Here is an 18,200-nt window from a genome sequence, read left to right as displayed (position 1 = left end):
AGCAATTTTATGACTTAAGCTTAAGAATTATATAAAGAGGGAATAAAAGATATTTTTTCAACCACAATTATCGAAATGGGCCTCTTCAGACGAAATTTGGCCCAAAACAAAATCTCTATGACTCGGAACCCTACCGGTTGTGTAGTCATTCGTTCCGAAATCGCCATTGAGAAGCTCTGTTTCTCTGCTCGGAGCTCAAATCTTACTTCCTAGCTTGTCGTCGGAATCCAGTCCTCAACCATGGAGTTTTCTCAGGATGATTTTGATCGTCTTCTTCTCTTCGAGCACACTCGAAAAACCGCCGAAGCTAACTACGCCGCCAACCCACTTGATGCCGATGTATTTCCTTCTTTCTTTCTTTCATCCCTCATCTATTATCTCGTTTCGTGTTTTTTATTATATCTTTATCTGCTTTTACTTATCGTTGAACTTGATATCCATCACCAATTTTCGTTGTGTGTATGTGCTGAATTACTGTTTTCCGGGAAGGGTAACTTAAGCTGTTGGAAATGGTATCCTGTCGTCTTATCGTTCCTTTTATGTGTTTTTTTTTTCCAGAATTTGACCAAGTGGGGAGGAGCATTGCTTGAGTTATCTCAATTTCAGAGTGTTTCTGATTCCAAAAATATGATCAAAGGTATTTTCATTGCCCTACTAAATGTTTAAGAATATGGATTGGCTGTAATATTCAATGATGAACTAACGAATACGAACGAGAACAAACTCAATTTGATATTGCAGACGCTGTTGAGAAGCTGGAGGAAGCTTTGACTATTAATCCCACGAAGCATGATGCTCTTTGGTGTATTGGAAATGCTCACACTTCACAAGCTTTTCTGACTCCCGATAGGGATGAGGCCCAAGTCTATTTCGATAAAGCACAGGAGTGTTTTCAGAAGGCACTAGATGAGGTGATATATGTGGATTTGATTGAATTAGTCTGACTTTTGAATTCATTAAACATTAATTGATTCTAAATAGTTGAGATTTTTTTCCTCAGGATCCTGGTAATGAACTATATCACAAGTCCCTGGAAGTCGCTGCAAAGGTGAGGATATAATATAACTCTGTCATTTGATTTTCAGTTTGCATTGAATTTCTTGGAAGTGATTTACTTCAGAGATAAAATCTACAGTGCAGCGCCTTTTTGTTTCTCTATACTTTGTAGGTTCGGTAGTTGGTGCTCTAGGACAGTGTGGTATTAGTAACTATGGGGTCCATTTCTTACTGTTAGTTTTACTTGGTTTTAATCTTTGGGTTTTTTAAGCCACATGCATAATAGAGTTTAGATTGGATTGGGGATGACCCATTAAAGCGGGGTAGGTTGTGCTTATGTGGTAAAATCCTCTTCCTCTATCCACCTAAATTTTCATGTCATTGTTGATAGAGTCTAAGAAAAATTTCGATCATCATAGTGCCATCGTAACTTTCTGGAAAGTAATTTAATCAATTTGTCTAGGAAGTTCAGAATATTCTTAAGCATTGTCACTGTTAATATAGTGTATTGGTATAATGATAGACCTCCGATACTATATCAATATAGTAGGAGAGGGAAGAAGGGTAGTGGCACGGCACGTGTGTAGAGTGACACGTGTGAGTTAGGTTAGTATAAATAAAGAAAAAATGTTGGGAGGGAAAAGGGAGTTAGAAACTTTGAAGGAGTAGATTTCTGTTCTTCCTTGAGAGATAGGATAACAGGAGAGGATTTACAGCTTTAGTGTGTGTAACCTAGATTCTGTTTGAATCTATTATCAATAAAAGTAGAATTCTCTTAGTTTCTGGATTCCATCATATAATTATATATATTATTCGAAAGATCAGTGGGGATATAATTATGTTCAATACAAGCGAGTGTTTTTCTGTCATGTTTCCTTCAAATATTTCTGCTCACTGTCTTTGCAGAGAAGGTTGAAAAACTTTAGGGTCAATGCTTTTGTTACTATATTTTGGGTGCTCTGGTTGGTTAGATATGGGTTAATGTTTGATGAAAATTTGACTAGTATTGGAAGGTACTGTTGAATCCTTTATTTTTCTCTTTTGGGTTCTAGATGGTGATGGTGCTCCACAGAAAAAAAATGACATTGAATGGAGATGAGGAATGGGAATGAGACATAGATATTAATCCCATATAGGATGGAGGAGTTGTCATATCTTATCTCATGTTTTACTGAATTAATGACTGATAAGTTCCTACAGGGATGTAGAAACTGAAAGTATTGTCATTATCTGATGTTATGTTGCCTCAGGCACCGGGGTTCCATTCGGAGATCCACAAGCATGGTACCAGTCAACAGAGTGCAGGGTCTTCAGGCGGGGGAGCTACTGCTGCTTCAAACCCAAAGGTTACTAGTCATGGAGCTTTTTCTCCTCTTTTGGCAAAGCATATGGTCCATCTGCTAATGAAGTTTGTTTGTTGTTTTCTTTGTTGTGGTTCAATTCATAAACACCAGAGTTCCAAGAAGAAGAGCAGCGATCTAAAGTATGACATATTTGGATGGGTCATCCTTGCTGTTGGAATCGTTGCATGGGTTGGAATGACAAAATCTCATGTTCCACCTCCTCCTTCGAGGTGAAACTTTTAGATTCTGGAACTGCAAACCTACTCTTCCTTAAAGTCTCTTTGAGGGTATGCCCTGCCCCTCATGGAAGTGCCCAACAGGCTACAATGAAAAAGAATCTCTTCATTGTGATGCAGAATACCTGCCTTCTTCCTGGTATTTAACTCGTAAAAGTGTTTCTCATTTCTAGTGTACCTGGTTTAGCTTTGAGATCATTTTTGTTTAGTTGATAATTAGCCAAAATCTCAAATTTGCTGTATCATTTTTTTTCTTTTATCAAAGATATAAAATATTTGAACTTGTAGTTGGTTTAGTTGAATGATATTAATCATTCCATTTTTAGACTTTTGCCTTTTGGTATTCCTGTGGTAACAAGCAGCCTGATTATATGAAGAATTTCAACTGGGAGAATGTTTATTCGTTTTTGTAATTGGTTGAGTAGTGTTTCTATGTCGATTCATTCACTTTTTAGCCTTTTGCTTTTTGGTATTCCTTTGGTAACAAGCATCCTTATCATATGAAGAATTTCAGCTGTGAGAATGTTCACTGGTTTTTGTAGTTTTAGAACTTGCATTTTGATGGCTAGATTCGGTTGGTTTTAGTCTGAACTTGATGTTAAAAGACCATGAACTGAACGCATGTATTCACCTAAATTTATAGTCTCGAAATTGAAATCTACCCAATCTTAGTAGCATCTTTGTCCCAAAGAATAGAGAAAGTTATTGTAATGGTTAACCCTTTGAGAAAGTTTGTGGAAATTCCATTATAAACTTGATGTATCAGATCAGTTGTTTCAGTGTTAATGATGATTTAAAAAAGAACAGAACTTTCTCATGTCAGGTAGGCATCTTAAATTTTTTATGTAAACAACTATGGAAAGAAAGAATAAAACTCATTTTAGTATAGACATTTCATGAATAGCATAATAAAACGATCCGTGAATGTGTAGACTTGAATTTTGGAAGGTATACTTAGTTGGCCCATTTCCACTTTTTTGGTAGAGGAATAATGTAACCAAATCAGTTATATTCAAGTTAGGAATAATTATTAGCTCTGGAAATTGATTTAAAATATCAAAGGTTGAAGAAATTTTCAATCTCGACTCTTTCAAGATATTAGTAGCAATATTATATAATTGTGTATTTTAGGGTTTTGGAATAAGTCGTAAAAAGATGAATTTTTATATTTCAATATTTTATTATAGGTTTGTTCCTAAGTAGTGTAATTTTTAATTTTAATTTTAATTTTCAAAACTTGGAAGATTTTATGTAGACTTCCCAATTTTTGTACAAAATAAGTTCGGACGAGGGGTGCAAAATTGATTACAATTAAAGTTTAGAAATGATTACAATTAAAGTTTAGAAAAATAATCCGTTGATGTTTACTTATTCTGCGTGTATGTCATCGTCTATGTTTGGAAAATATTAAAATTTGACAATCACGTTCTTAGTCTATGTTTGGAAAATATTAAAATTTGACAATCACGTTCTTATTTGTACAACTGGTACTTCAAACTTGAAATGATTATAAAGAAATTAACGATACTTCTTCGTCTTTTGAGTTGTTTTGCCGGGTTCAATACCTCTATCCGGATTCGATGAAAAAAAATGGGATCAATTTTTATGAACTCGTTGATAATGATTTTGATCTAGTTCATGACCCATTAGAAGTAGAAGGTGCTATGTTTTGGATCCTCGTGGATAGAAAATGATTTGCAATTAATTTTGATAAGGGTAATTGCAATAGATGACATTTAAAAAAAAAATACAAATATAGTAAAACTATTACACTCGTATGATCACAAATTTTGCTATATTTGCAATTTTTTAAAAATGTTGTTATATACTCAATTATTTTGAATTTAATTGCTAAATTTGTAACTATCTCATTTGATAATGATAAGTGATATTGTTTCTTCGATCCGAACCCATAAATTTCTTCGATATGATACAAAATGGATATTCTTCTATCATTGATCAAAGATTTCTCTATCAACAATAGAAATCGTAGTTTGAAGAAGTGAAAGCTGCAAAAGATATAGGAGAATTAGAACGTTGGTCAATAAGTTTTCATAGGAAGTGAATGACTAAAGCCAAAATTTTTCAAAACTATAAACAATAAAAGAAACGTCCATGCCAATACCAACATAGGATGGTAATTCATAATTCACATCTCAGAGGTTGGAATTTTCCCAAAACCCTAATTCTTATATTTAATTTTCAATTTTTTTGGGAATAGACTAACTAAAAAAAGAAAAATATGACGTACTGGTATACATGATTTGGCCCAACAACACCGTCCTACCAAAAACTGCCCATATCGATTTTTTTAAAAAAAGCGATCTGATCCCTACACGTGGCAATAATCCACATTGCCACGTCGAGTAACTTGAGTTCAAAAGTTCATGAGCGAACGGCTGAGAAGGTACGGCAGAGCAGCTGTGTGTTTTTGTGCGGCGCTCAATTTTTGAAATTTCAAAAAAGATTCCTCCAACGAGGCATTGGTTGCAACCAATTTTGAAATTTTCACCTCCAGCCCCCCTTACTTTTCTATTTTCCCAAATACCTCCCCAACATTTTCTCTTTATTCCCATATGCCTCCACACCCAAAAAAAAACCCCACATAAAGTCATAAATTAACATTTTAAAGACCCATACACAACACAAAAACATATCAGTAAATAAATATAATTCCACAAAACAATAGTTTAAAAAAAAAAAAAGAGTAATTAGAGGTTGTCTTAAATATTTAGAAAATAGAGGGTACCTATCAATATCAAAGTGTACAAAAGTCAAATAAGAAAAATGGCAATCGAGGTCCATTAATGAAGTTGTGGATCCAATTCATCTTTAGCATTACGTGGCAGAAAAAGAAAGCGAGTATCGTACTTTTGACGTAAACCGCGAGTAGGCAAAGGACGAGCTACAAGAGTCTTTAAAATAAAAATAATTATACTTATTTATCTTCTCATCCTTTTGTCCGAACGAAAATAATTTTCGATCCCTCTGCTTTCCCTCTCTCTTTTCGCTTTCATTGGAGGGAAAACCTCCAAACTTCCAAAATCCAAACCTCTGTTTTTGCTCTCTGCTTAAACCAGACTAGGGTTTCTTCTGATTGCTCGAGCTTCAGCTCGATCTCTCCTTCAATGTCTTTTTTGAGCTAATATTATCCTTCTTTTTCCTCATTCGATTTCATTTTCAGTCAAACTAAGTAAGCTGCTTCCCCCGCTTTCTGATCTTCTTCCTGCTTCAATTTTTGCTTCAGGTGCTCTTTAACTTTGATTTAGTGGCTTTCAGCGTTGTTATATGTTGATTCTGTGTACTCTATTTAGATTCCTTCAACCCCAATTTTGGTATCATTTATTGATTTTAATGATCTCTATTTCTCTGTGTCGTACTTTGTTTTTTCAGATAATGGATTGTGGGTTTTACTCATTATTAGATGCTGCGTTTTTAGTGATTATATTTATTTATTTCGGATATTTCAATTGCTGATTGTACCGAGGGTTAGTCGTATTTGAAAGTTCTTGTTGTAAACCCTAAAACAGTTTTGAATTTAAATTTCTTCGATTTTGCTCTAACAGCTTTAATGCTCTCAATTAGTGTGTCCTATGTATTGAGTGCTTCATTTTCAAATTTGCAAGTCTGCAATTGCGTTGGTGATTTAATTATTACATGGTACACGGTGTATAACTGGGTGGGATTTTTCTTAGAACTTAGATCATTACCAGCTTTAGTGCTATCAATTACAGTTATAAGTTTCTAAAGCAGCTCCACTCAGAGGTCTCTTTTCAAATATTATTCTTTAGATAGATGTGTACAGAGCTGAGGGCTGCTAGATTTTAACTGGATGTCATTTGTACTACTTACTAGTGGATATATGCTCTGTGCTTGAAACTTCGATTTTTATGCAATGATAAATATCATTTTTTTCACGTTTAGAATGTTAACACGTGCTTGTTCTATAGGGCTCGGGATCTATTGTAAGCTGATACTTAATTAGCTTACAATATGATCTTTGTATTTGTTTTTTGTTTAAAATGGAACGAGGTGACAGTCTTCTTGTTCCTACATAATATGATCTTTTTAGAATTAATTATAATTATATTCTTCTTTGTTGAAAGAGCAAGTCATTAGTTATCTGAATTTCATTATAACAGCCTGTATCAATCTTTACTTATTTTTTATGATCATTCATTAGCTAATTTATTGATTGCTCCCAAAATCAAGTGGGCACACATATCGAGTGACTTCTTGAGATAGGAACTTCTTCCCATCAATTTCAAAAATGCAGACGAAGAAAAAAAGTCATGGGAGAAATACTGGTCGAGAGCTTGTCAGTCCCAAGGTCTTACGATCTCAGAGAAAATATTCAGAAACGTTGCAAGTTGTAGAGAAGAATATAAGTGAACTAATAACATCCTCTGCTAGAAAACGCACTGTTGGTAAGCTACTAATTTCTGCCTATTAACTAAAGTTTTTTACAAGAGTTTCTCTTTTCTTTGGTAGGTGGAAATCTATGTATGTCTTGAGCATCTAGTCTCAATTGAGTTTGCATCTCTCACTCTTCATTTCTGACTTGTATTTACTGCTCTTGAACAATCTATTCTCGTGTCATTTAGTAATGGATGAAGTTTCTTTATGTTGTCTATATCAATTTTGAATATGTTTATTATTTCACATCTTGTCCAATGTAGTTGATATGTAAATATAATTAAAACAGATCTCATTTAGATTTCACACAACCATGGTTTTTATTTATAAAATTACTATCCTTAGCCCACTGGAAGAATGAATCTAATTCAAATTCAGTTTACTCCCGAAGAGATATTACTGCCAATTTTGTTAAGAATTTGTCTCGTTTTCAGGTTGCTTTCCATCAAAAAAGAACGAAGAAGATGTTCTAACAGATTTAAACATTAAATATGATTTTCTACGCAATGAGACTTCTGGTGCTTGTTTGGATCATGATGCAACTGATGGTTCTACCTTGGGCTTCAAGGTAACTTATTCATGAGTATACTCTTCTTTCTTAATTGGTTATGGCGGGAGGGATTGATTCACTATTTTTTATTGATGGCATTACATCTGTAATTCATTTGGCAGGCTTATAATGATGGCATTGAGAACTGTGCATCGGAAACCATATTTTCTCCTTCATTTCATGTATCTGCTCATGATGGAGGAGAAGCCCATAATGGAGGTAGACAATGAATTATTTCATGGAGGACATATTTTCCGTTGGAGTTAAAATTATTCCTTGACATGCGTGGATTTTTTTATTTAATTTACTTTTTCAATTTCTTTCCAGTTGAGTTTATTAAATTCTTTCAAGGTGAAGATCAAGGGTTCCATTCTGATACCAAACTAAATAACTCAGAATACATAGTTCATGGTGATCAAGATAAGAATTACAGTAAGGCCACACCTTTTTTTTTTTTTATATGTATGAAATTTAGTTGTGTATAACTGTTAGGTTCAAGGAATTTGTTTCCATAATGCAGATCTAGGGGATGCTGGTCTATCATCTGAAGTATCAGCTATATATCTTGCCATGAAGAACTCTAAGCTGGAGTGTGTCGATGAACATGCCCATGATACTATGGCAGCTGAAGTTCATGTTCAAGATGATGAATATGAAGAAATAGATGATTTTGATCCTTACTTCTTCATCAAGAATCTACCTGCTTTATCAGCAGTTGTCCCCACTTATCGACCTATGCTACTACCAAAACAGACTCGGAGTTGTCCTCCCACGACTCTTGTTTTGGACTTGGATGGTAACAAGTCTTACAACCGATATGCTGCTTGTTACATTTGATGCGTGTAGACTGGTTATTGCGTAGATTTTTCTTAAATATGCTCACTTTTTACTTTAACATTTACCATTTTTTACCATGCAACATGAGTGGTGGGTAGTTGAAGTTTACTATATAACTTCGTGGATTAATTAATCCATCCTATTCTCTTGTGCTGATGCCAATTTTCATTATTTTATCAGTTGTTCCTCAGCTTGGAGCCTGTTAAATTTACATGTTCTAGAATTTAATAATAACCCACTATGCAACATTCATTTTGCAGAAACTCTGGTGCATTCTACACTTGAGCCATGTGTCGATGCTGATTTTACATTTCCTGTAAATTTCAACCTCCAGGAGCATACAGTTTACGTTCGATGCCGGCCTTATCTCAGAGATTTCATGGAAGCGGTTGCCCGACATTTCGAGATTATCATATTTACAGCTAGTCAGAGTATTTATGCAGAGCAGCTCCTGAATGTTCTTGATCCAAAGAGGAAAATATTCCGACATCGTGTTTTCCGCGAATCATGTGTTTTCGTGGATGGAAATTACCTCAAAGATTTATCCGTTCTTGGGCGTGATCTGGCACGTGTTATTATTGTCGATAATTCTCCACAGGTAACTGCAACTATCTTTCTTATATTTTCTTGGCTGAAGCTAGAAGTATTCTATATTGATGTATTTTATTTTCAGGCGTTTGGGTTTCAAGTGGACAATGGAATACCAATAGAGAGCTGGTTTGATGATAGATCAGATAAAGAGTTGCTTTTACTACTTCCATTTTTGGAAACACTGGTGGGAGTTGAAGACGTCAGACCACTTATTGCTAAAAAGTTCAACCTTAGACAAAAGATTGCTGCTGCCGTTTATCCTTCACTGAATTCAAATAGAGACCCCTTTGAAATGCAAGCCTCTAATATGTATTAAGATTTTGTGAAGGTTGTTGGAATAAGAACTAACAATATTCTCCCTATTTAACTCATTCGCTTTCTTCTTAGAGTATTTTTAGATTTATTTATTTTTCCCAATCGACAAGGAAAAGGAAGTTTCTTAGTTCAATTGGAGCAAAAAAGAAAAAGAAAAAGGAATTCATAATATCAGGTGCCAGTGTTCGATTTGAGAGATGCTGCCATATTCCTCCAAATACTTGGATAGGTGAGTTTTTGGGAGAATATATAAATGTATATTTCTTTCATGTGTTCAGTAGCTGGATTGAAGAATGTTTTCACTTGGTGAATTTAAATTGCCCTTGGCTTTACGGCTTCTTTGTCATCAAGATGATTCCTTGAATTGCTTGCTAATGTTCTCATTAACTGTTTTCAATTTTATTTAGATCCATAAACCATTCTAAACAAAAAATAAGTTGATGGACACAAATTTGTTAAAAAGAAAAAGGAGAATTGTCAAAAATGATGGTTGGTAAAAATATTTAAATTACAAAGTGGAGGTTTGGTTCTTTAGTAATTTTTACCATAAGGAGTAAATAGTTTTCTTCTTATACTTAAAAACCGAGCTTTTATCTTAAGAATAGAAAGCAAAATAATGGCCATGAATATTGTAAATTGACAACAAATTATAATTAATCAGCAAAGCGGTAAACCTAAAACTATAACTTAAATTTGGAAAATACGTTTTGAAAAGATAAAAAAGAAGGATTTTTTTCAAAAATAAAAAATTTGACAAATTATTTACGGTGTACGAATAAAATTTATTACAGTTTTATTTCTTTTTGTTACGAATGTAAAATGTAAATATTTGAAACCACGTAACCTAACTAATAGTAATAGTTATTGGGTAATGAATTTTGTGGTTTTGTCCATTTTTTTTTTTTTTTATTTTTGAAAAATCCTTTAAAGCAAGTGTATAGATAAAAGTTGTGATAATAATTGAGTAATTACTAAAAACTGAAGGCATCTCTCCCCCTCCTCTTAAGCCCTCGGTAAACCAATGCCGGTTAATTTCGTAACCATGGTTAAGATTTTTAATCTTTCTATAAAACGGTACCTTTCACTTCTTCATCTCCCGCCAACACTTTATCAGCACAATTTCATTTTCTACTATTTCAAAAATTGGAATCCCATCTCTGGAAGACATCTCTCCCCCTCCGCTTCTTCATTTCCTTTCAATTACTGAAAAACATGGTGATTTCAACAAGCTCTCTATGAATATACATATATACTTTTTCTTGCTTGATTGGAATTATATATCTGCTTAACTTATTTTCTTACCTCTTACACAAACGAATGAGTTCTTCCAGGTTGTTGCACAGAAGTTGAAGGAAGCAGAGATCACGGAGCAGGATTCTCTACTCCTGGTCAGTTCCTTCGAAACCTGCTTTGTTTCGTTGATTCGTTATCTTGTGTTCTGGAAATGTATTTGAAGTTTTCTTCGCGGATTATCATGGAACTTATACCTGAACTCGAATCTGTTTGTTTGGCTTGTTATCGAATGTAGCTTGCTATCCTCGCGTTAATCTGATGCATTTTTTATTTCGTAATTTCTCAACTCCTGCTAGACTGAGATAGCAGTTATTTCACTATTTTAGTCATACTTACAAACATGAATGTCCGTTTAAACTATGTTTAGATTATAGTCTCATAGAGAATTTTCTGTAGACTGGTTACTTGTATAAGTCGGAAATGAAGATGAGTGTTGTTATAGAAAAGGAACTACACGTCCTATTTCAGTGAATTGCTTAAGACTGCAATGCATAATCAATTTTGGTGGCTGATCGGATCGAAATCACACACGATGAAGAAAATTACTCGAATCTTTTTAAATCTTTTATTTTCGACGTGCGAAAATTTCTTCCGTAGTATTTAACTTCTTAACTTCCAATCGATGCTCTGTTTTTCGTGGCCAAAAATTAACAAGATACGAGCACTCTCATTATGTAATTCAAATATTTTAACATCGATAATTGTAAGAAATTGGATTTGATGGACCTTGTTTGTGTTTCCTGGCTTCAGACGAGGAATTTACTGCGCATCGCTATATTCAATATCAGTTACATTAGAGGTCTTTTTCCAGAAAAGTATTTCAACGATAAGTCAGTTCCTGCTTTAGGTACGCTGATTTTTACCAACAGGTTTCTTCAGTTCCTATAAGAGCAACTATTCATTTGATAATGAATTCGATTTGTTGACAGAGATGAAGATCAAGAAGCTTATGCCGATGGATGCAGAGTCTCGGAGATTGATTGACTGGATGGAAAAAGGCATGCCAAGTTTAGCCTTATTATATATATTTTATGTTTCCAAGTTATAATTATTTTTTTACGTCTCTTCAGGTGTATATGATGCGCTGCAGCGGAAATACCTTAAAACGCTTCTCTTCTGCGTATGCGAGGCGGTGGAAGGGCCAATGATTGAGGAATATGCTTGTAAGCTCTCTCGATTTTTTTCTCTTCACATCTCTTCAATATTCTGTTTTATCCTGCCAAAAGAGATGGTGATTTGTTTGGCAAAATGATATGTTTAGTTCTTTGACGTTGAAAATTTACCGTTGTTCCAGTGAGTTAATATATTTCTAGCAATTCTTCAGTTCGATACTTATTAAGTCCTTGCCTACAGTTTCTTTCAGCTACTCCAGTTCTGATAGTCAAGAGGTATCAATGAATGTCACTCGCACTGGAAATAAGAAACTGGGAGGAACGTTCAAGTGCAACTCCACGGCCGAAATAACTCCCAACCAGATGAGGTATTGATCTAATCGAAGGTTAAATGTTGCAATATATCTTTCCCTTACATTTTTTTTTAATATTGGCGGTGGGATATGTGACAATAACTTGAACTTCAGGAGTTCTGCCTGTAAGATGGTCCGCACATTGGTTCAACTGATGAGAACATTGGATAAGATGCCCGATGAGGTAAAGGCCTAAAGAAATCATAATTTAATGAGAGCATTGAAGTTTCTATAATGTAAGTATTACAAGACACCATGTTTGTCATAAACTTGATTGATACTTCATCTCAGCGCACCATATTGATGAAACTCCTCTACTATGATGATGTTACGGTATGTTTCTTGACATGCTCTTTTCCAAATTATTCAACGTTTGTTTCATTCAATCGTTGGGAACGACATTTGTAGTTCACACGCTATCGTGACTTATTTTTCTTGCTGATAGTTCAACCGCGTTATACTGGCCAATCAATTGTTAATTTGTAGTGCTACATACAGACAAGGCTCGCTCGTTCACTTTCTTTTGACAGTTTGATATTCTCTCCTTCAGAACAAAATCCCCGTTCTGTGAAATTAGTAATTATGATTATATTATTGCAGCCAGTCGATTATGAGCCTCCATTCTTCAGGAGTTGCACCGAGGAAGAGGGACATCATCCCTGGACTAAAAGTCCATTAAGAATGGAGGTTGGAAACGTAAACAGCAAGCATTTTGTTTTAGCTCTCAAAGTAAGGAATTCAAATTTATTGAGATGAAACAATTGCTAATGCACATGATCGATAGATGACTTATTTTTTATTGCTTGTCAAATTTACAGGTAAAGAGCGTGCTTGATCCATGTGAGGATGAAAATGATGATAATGATGAGATTGAAGTTAGCTTAGGAGCTGACTCAGAACAAAGGAACGGGTTTTCTGACACTGACAGTGAGGTGAAATAATCCTAGTCCAACCTAAATGGCTGTTTTCAGAGCTAAGTTTTGTCAACTTAACTTCAAGATGCCCTAAAGCACGTGACAATGTTTCTCTTCCATAAACAGGTTGACCCTTCCCCAGAAGGCGATTATATTGTTGTACCAAGAGGTTGTCCGCTGTTACAAAAGTTTTTCATAATATATCTACGTTCATTCTAGTTGTCACTGTAAATAACTAACATATTCTTCACAGAAAAGCTAGAACAACAAGAACAAGATAATACTAGCAAAGTTGATGAAGGTAGAATGTAATGAATGCGTGTTCTTATCTTTTGGTATAAACTTCTACATTTTCAGTGAGATCAGCAGCTAGAAACGAGAAGCAGAATGATATTGTAATATTTGATACGAATTTAAGAAAATCCACAAATTGTTTTTCGACGTATTTCCTATAACTCTTCACGTTTTCTGCATTTGCAACAATTACTTTGGCAATAGAACCTTCCAACAATGCGGTATTTCCCAGTTTATTGGCCTTTCTCCAGAAGAATTTTTAGTTGAGAAGTCGTATTTTGTGCAGATGATACTCAGGACCCAGAGGAAGATGAACAGCAGTTAACGAGGGTGAAGGACTGGATCAATGGTTACCAATACGACAAATTAGAAATTACTGATGTTCTTTCAAATTTTCCGGATATTTCGGTTGTAGGGACCTTGTTGCTCAAACTGTCTGCTCAATAACTGTTATTTACTTAAAAATGAAATTGATCTATTTTTCATTTGGGTGCAGGTTTTAACCGAAGGTATAGGAATCTTCCCTTGTTAAATTTATAAATGGAGAGAGCTAAGTTTACTTGATGGTTAAATCCACGGATGTGCTAGATCATGTATTATTATTATTATTATAGATTTCTTAAGACAACTAAATCTTTTGATTGGATTACAGAAATTATGGGAAAACTTGTTAACGAAGGTGTTTTAACCAAAACTGGAAGGGATTCTTACAACATCGACAGGCAGAAGGTTGTTATCATCCTGTTTTATTTGTTCATCAGTCAGTCTTTATGATAAACTCGTGTGCATAATTGATGACTGAATGTTATTTTTTTTATGCTCAATCTGTTGGAAACATCAATTGAATCAGGCATTTGACTATGAATTCGACTTGGTGAAAGAAGAACATGATGGTCAAATTGACAAAGTTGGTATCAATACCACAGCCCACGATCTCCTGTATGTGAAGGTAGTCAAACTTATTTCATTCAACCATTCTCTGCAAGAATCTATTTCAGTATAGCTACATCTTCTATGTCACTGAATAAAAATCATGATTTTATTTATCATATATTCGTTCTTTACAACTCTACTCTCGTTTTTTTGCATACTCCTGAGCTGAATCAGTGGAATTTGAATACGCTCAATAATCCACATTTTATTTTTGACTCTTTGATTTCTTTATTTTCAGGCTTTATATCACACTCTTCAAATGAGTTATGTGACGGTTGCAAAACTTCAAAACAAGCTTGAAGGAGAGGCCAGTCTAAGCAAAGTTCGTAAATTAATCGATGAGATGATTCGCGATGGTTTTGTTGAAGCCAAAGGGAGCCGAAGACTGGGTACATATTCACCATCTTGAAAATTCAGTAGTATTAGCTTTATTTTAAAGTATCTCAACACTTGCCTTACTAATGAGCAAATCATTATCCCTATTTTCACAATCAGGCAAACGTGTGATTCACTCAGATTTGGCTGAAAAAAAGTTGAAAGAAGTAAAGAAAATACTGAACTATGAAGACATGGTAACAATTCAAAACCTCTTTCGACCACTCCTCACGTACGCATTTCGTGTTTTCTACTTTTCAACACTAATTTTTTTATTTTTTTTCCCACAGGAAATCGATTCGTATGGACCATATGAAAAGTCCAACAACAAGATGGGTTGGTGACTGTAAACTTTTGAATTCTTGAAATCCGATTCCACCAAAAATGGTCCCATCTCTATCAGTGCTTTTACGGTAACAAAGTTTCTGTTTTCTCAGATATCAACCACAAGGACATGTCCACTTGCGGTATCCTCCGTTCAATTGGATCAGATTTAACGCGCATGAGGGTGACATCAGACACAAACCAATATGGTTCGAAATCTAAGGACCTTGGAAACACTCCCACAAGCACGCCTGTGGTAAGTGCTTCTGAAGCTTTTACCCAACTACTCTACTGACTTTTCCCATTCGTTTCCGTCCATATTCGACAAATAATGTGGGACCGATGGCCTGTTAAATATGAACTGAACGTGTACTACAATTTTTTTTCTGATATTACTAATCTTGCAGCCAGCTGCGTCCAGAGAAAGTTTTGTGCCAGGAAATGATAATATTAGAGTGAATGGAATTGCAAACCACCTTGATGAGATGGACTTGGAAAAATCTACTCAAGATAAACGATCTAGAAAGACAAGCACGGTACTTCCTAATTTATTAATTCAAAAGGAATATCCGATATGAGACGTGAATGAGAAAAAAAAAAAAAATCTTGTTGTTCTTGAAGGTTAAAGATCCCATCCTTCAGTACATAAAGCGACAGAAATCTCAAGACCAGTGAAAAGCCTGGCTTTAAATATCTGACTTGTTCGACCGTATTCTCTTTATTCAACCGGTAATTCTTGAAATGGATCAATATCATAATAACTTTCTACACCTTGATGAACGTATCATTATCCTTGGATTATTAATTTTCCCTTGCTCTCTTAGGTTATGTTGTGGAATGTGGAATACAATTCCAAGATTCTTATTTTGCAACAACCCGACGTTTTCAGGTAGACGAAGAAATAGACACAGAATCTATGAACTTTGATTTGTTCCGTCTTAGTAATTGAATGTTAGTGTTAGAAAATTTTCATATCATACAGTTTGAACATTTGACATTTCATTATAATTCGCTCCCTTTGTTCATGGCAATCAAGAATTTACAACAAAATCTTTCAACATTTTGTTCATATGCTGTTTGTATCCCTTAATGTCAATGCACATTAGAAACAGTTTTTTCTAGACCTTCCTTCAAGTGAGAAGGAATATAAAACTAGCAACAAAAAGCAACCACCTCTGAAGAAATTACTGAAAAGAACCATTCTGATGAAGAAAAGCTAACCAAAGATGAGGAAAGCATTGAAAAATAAGCATAAGCTGAAAATTAATACTTTGGAAATGTGATAGATTTGCTGGAGGAAAAACTTACAATTAACATTCAATAAATAATTTGGAATTGTCTTAGCTTTTGCTGGAGGAGATCATGATAGGAGTCCCTGCGACCAGGCGCCTGGCTGATTTGAGCATCCAAATGGAGCTGTGAGTTGTGGCTTGAAGGTCCAGAACCCATAAGGTCGCAGCGGGTAACTCCATATCTCTTTGGTCTTCAATTGCTCTCTAAATCTTCCATCATACTCTCGGTATTAAATTTTCTACGAACTTTATCTTCTTCTCTCTTCCTGATCTTATTTTAACTTCAAAACTAAAAAAACCAACTTCAGAAGAGAAAGAGAGAGACATAAATATAAATAAACGAAGGATCTGAAAATTTGTCGTGAAGAAATAAAACAAAATAATGGATTAGACTGAAATATAATTAAGTAAATAGATGCTGGGATGAAAGGAGTTGAAGTGGGACATACTTTAGCGTATGAAGTGCTTGGTAGTGTACCTGCCTGCTTCTACGACTCTCCTTGGTGGTTCTTCGACTCACCTGAGGGACTCGTTGAGTTGGGCAGTTCCGAGTGAAAGGTCTCATGTTGGGTGTGTGATTTACTTTCTTCAAGATTAGTTTTGGAAAAGTTATTTTTTTAAAAAAAAAAAGAAAAATAATTTTTTTGTTCCCTAAGTTTTATAATGGTTCATTTTAATTCCTAAGTTTTGAAAATGTAACTTTTTAGCTTGATTTTTTAAAGATAATTTTAAAAGATCTCTTCCACTACAAAAAGGTTAAATAAAAACAGAAAAATGATGGGACATATTATTGTTTACATGGCATGATAAATGTGTTAAATATGAGAAAAAAAAATATAGTACTACAATACATACTAACATGTAATTTATTATTTATTAGTTATATAGAGCCCACCCATATTTTATATCGTACTTTTGTGTCAAATAATTTTTCAACCTAAGTAGTACTAGAAATTTATTTACTCCAAAAATTGATGCTAATTAAGATTCTTTAAAGAAAAATTAACAATACCAGCACATTGATTGAGCAAAAATTGAAGCTGACTAAGGTTTTCTTAAAAAAAAAAAAAAATTGCAATGAATTACTATTTTAGCAATAATAATTAAGAATTAATAATATATCAATATTTTTAAAAAATTGCAAATATAACAAAACTATCACTGATAGATTTCATATGATATATTAGTGATAACCAATATTTGTAACATGATCTATTAGTGATAGATTTCATATGATATATTAGTGATAACCAATATTTGTAACATGATCTATTAGTGATAGATTTATATCATTGATAGAATTTGACAAATTTTTACTATATTTACAAATTTTTTGAAATTGTGTAATATACTTAATTAATTTAAATTTAATTGCTAAATTTGTAACTATCCCTTCAAAACATTAATGGTAAGAAGATTACATTGTTTGAGACCTATATTTTGTATAGTCCCATATAAGATGGTGAGGTTAAAATTTCATTCAATAAGAAATTCGAATTCCTACGTGACGTTGAATTCAAACTAAGACCGACCCTCTGATATATGGTTCCTGATCATAGGCCCGGGAATGGGCCTACCTCTACTTAACTCGACCCACTCCTATGTAGCCCAACAAATCCTCACCCCTGGCCCCAAATCCTTCCCGACTGCCCTTCTTCCAAGAATTCCTCCGTTCTCTTTCTTCCTTTTCCTTCTGCTTCACTGCTAATTACGAGGAAGGAGAACTAGATCTAGAAATCTTTTTGAGTGCAGAAAGATGTTCAAACTTTTTATTCATTTAATCTTGCAAATTTTAAAATATTAACCAAAGGTAGTTTTAAAAAAGTACCAAATTTACATTTCTATATTCTATTTTGTGAATCTGAGACAATGTCGTTCTTATGTTCCAACTCTATCGTAGACCATGGTTAGGTGTGCAGAAAGAAGTCAAGAAAGAAAAAATAAAGAAACTAATAGACCAACTGATTGATTCAGCTGATTTCAAGGAATTATTGGACGCAACTATCCTATAGAGTAGTTATTAGAG

General features: G+C 34.2%; 3 protein-coding genes and 1 long non-coding RNA gene across 8 annotated transcripts; 3 read left to right on the top strand and 1 right to left on the bottom strand.

The window, feature by feature from the left end:
- Window positions 1-65: 65 nt before the first annotated feature.
- On the top strand, window positions 66-3,022 carry LOC101219886 (mitochondrial import receptor subunit TOM20). Its single transcript, XM_004142885.3, has 6 exons — window positions 66-339; window positions 559-637; window positions 742-911; window positions 1,001-1,048; window positions 2,247-2,342; window positions 2,451-3,022. The coding sequence occupies exons 1-6, from the start codon at window positions 241-243 to the stop codon at window positions 2,571-2,573; spliced, it is 615 nt and encodes a 204-aa protein (XP_004142933.1). The 5' UTR covers window positions 66-240; the 3' UTR covers window positions 2,574-3,022.
- A 2,482-nt stretch (window positions 3,023-5,504) lies between these two features.
- Window positions 5,505-9,630, top strand: LOC105434637 (CTD small phosphatase-like protein 2). Of its 3 annotated transcripts, none has more exons than XM_011651223.2 (8): window positions 5,505-5,822; window positions 6,788-7,002; window positions 7,426-7,559; window positions 7,664-7,760; window positions 7,869-7,973; window positions 8,062-8,337; window positions 8,639-8,976; window positions 9,052-9,630. In XM_011651223.2, the coding sequence occupies exons 2-8, from the start codon at window positions 6,846-6,848 to the stop codon at window positions 9,283-9,285; spliced, it is 1,341 nt and encodes a 446-aa protein (XP_011649525.1). In that variant the 5' UTR covers window positions 5,505-5,822; window positions 6,788-6,845; the 3' UTR covers window positions 9,286-9,630. The 3 variants fall into 3 exon arrangements, with proteins under 3 accessions (XP_011649525.1, XP_011649526.1, XP_031737238.1); XM_011651224.2 differs by having other exon boundaries at window positions 5,514-5,768; XM_031881378.1 differs by having other exon boundaries at window positions 5,529-5,822; window positions 6,759-7,002.
- Window positions 9,631-10,255: 625 nt separating this feature from the next.
- LOC101204959 (meiosis-specific protein ASY1) lies at window positions 10,256-15,942 on the top strand. Of its 3 annotated transcripts, XR_004214297.1 has the most exons (23): window positions 10,258-10,499; window positions 10,616-10,672; window positions 11,328-11,424; window positions 11,507-11,575; window positions 11,648-11,740; window positions 11,931-12,057; window positions 12,157-12,226; window positions 12,334-12,375; window positions 12,643-12,771; window positions 12,861-12,974; window positions 13,083-13,125; window positions 13,210-13,257; window positions 13,537-13,661; window positions 13,747-13,759; window positions 13,903-13,979; window positions 14,101-14,199; window positions 14,422-14,572; window positions 14,679-14,755; window positions 14,849-14,894; window positions 14,996-15,138; window positions 15,290-15,418; window positions 15,504-15,611; window positions 15,707-15,942. XR_004214297.1 is itself a non-coding variant. In XM_031880537.1 (22 exons), the coding sequence occupies exons 1-22, from the start codon at window positions 10,497-10,499 to the stop codon at window positions 15,555-15,557; spliced, it is 1,806 nt and encodes a 601-aa protein (XP_031736397.1). In that variant the 5' UTR covers window positions 10,257-10,496; the 3' UTR covers window positions 15,558-15,687. The 3 variants fall into 3 exon arrangements, 1 of the variants encoding a protein (XP_031736397.1); XR_004214298.1 differs by lacking the exon at window positions 13,210-13,257 and having other exon boundaries at window positions 10,256-10,499; XM_031880537.1 differs by lacking the exon at window positions 15,707-15,942 and having other exon boundaries at window positions 10,257-10,499; window positions 15,504-15,687.
- LOC105434636 lies at window positions 15,921-16,812 on the bottom strand. The gene is made up of 2 exons (XR_968740.2): window positions 16,624-16,812; window positions 15,921-16,463 (listed from the first exon to the last, which is right to left on the bottom strand). It is a non-coding gene; the product is annotated as an uncharacterized LOC105434636 (long non-coding RNA).
- Between the last annotated feature and the right edge of the window lie 1,388 nt (window positions 16,813-18,200).

Source organism: Cucumis sativus, chromosome 2, assembly GCF_000004075.3.
Source record: "Cucumis sativus cultivar 9930 chromosome 2, Cucumber_9930_V3, whole genome shotgun sequence".
Lineage (NCBI taxonomy): Eukaryota > Viridiplantae > Streptophyta > Magnoliopsida > Cucurbitales > Cucurbitaceae > Cucumis > Cucumis sativus.
Note: the sequence above shows the minus strand (reverse complement) of the source record. Positions and strands in the feature narration are given on the sequence as shown.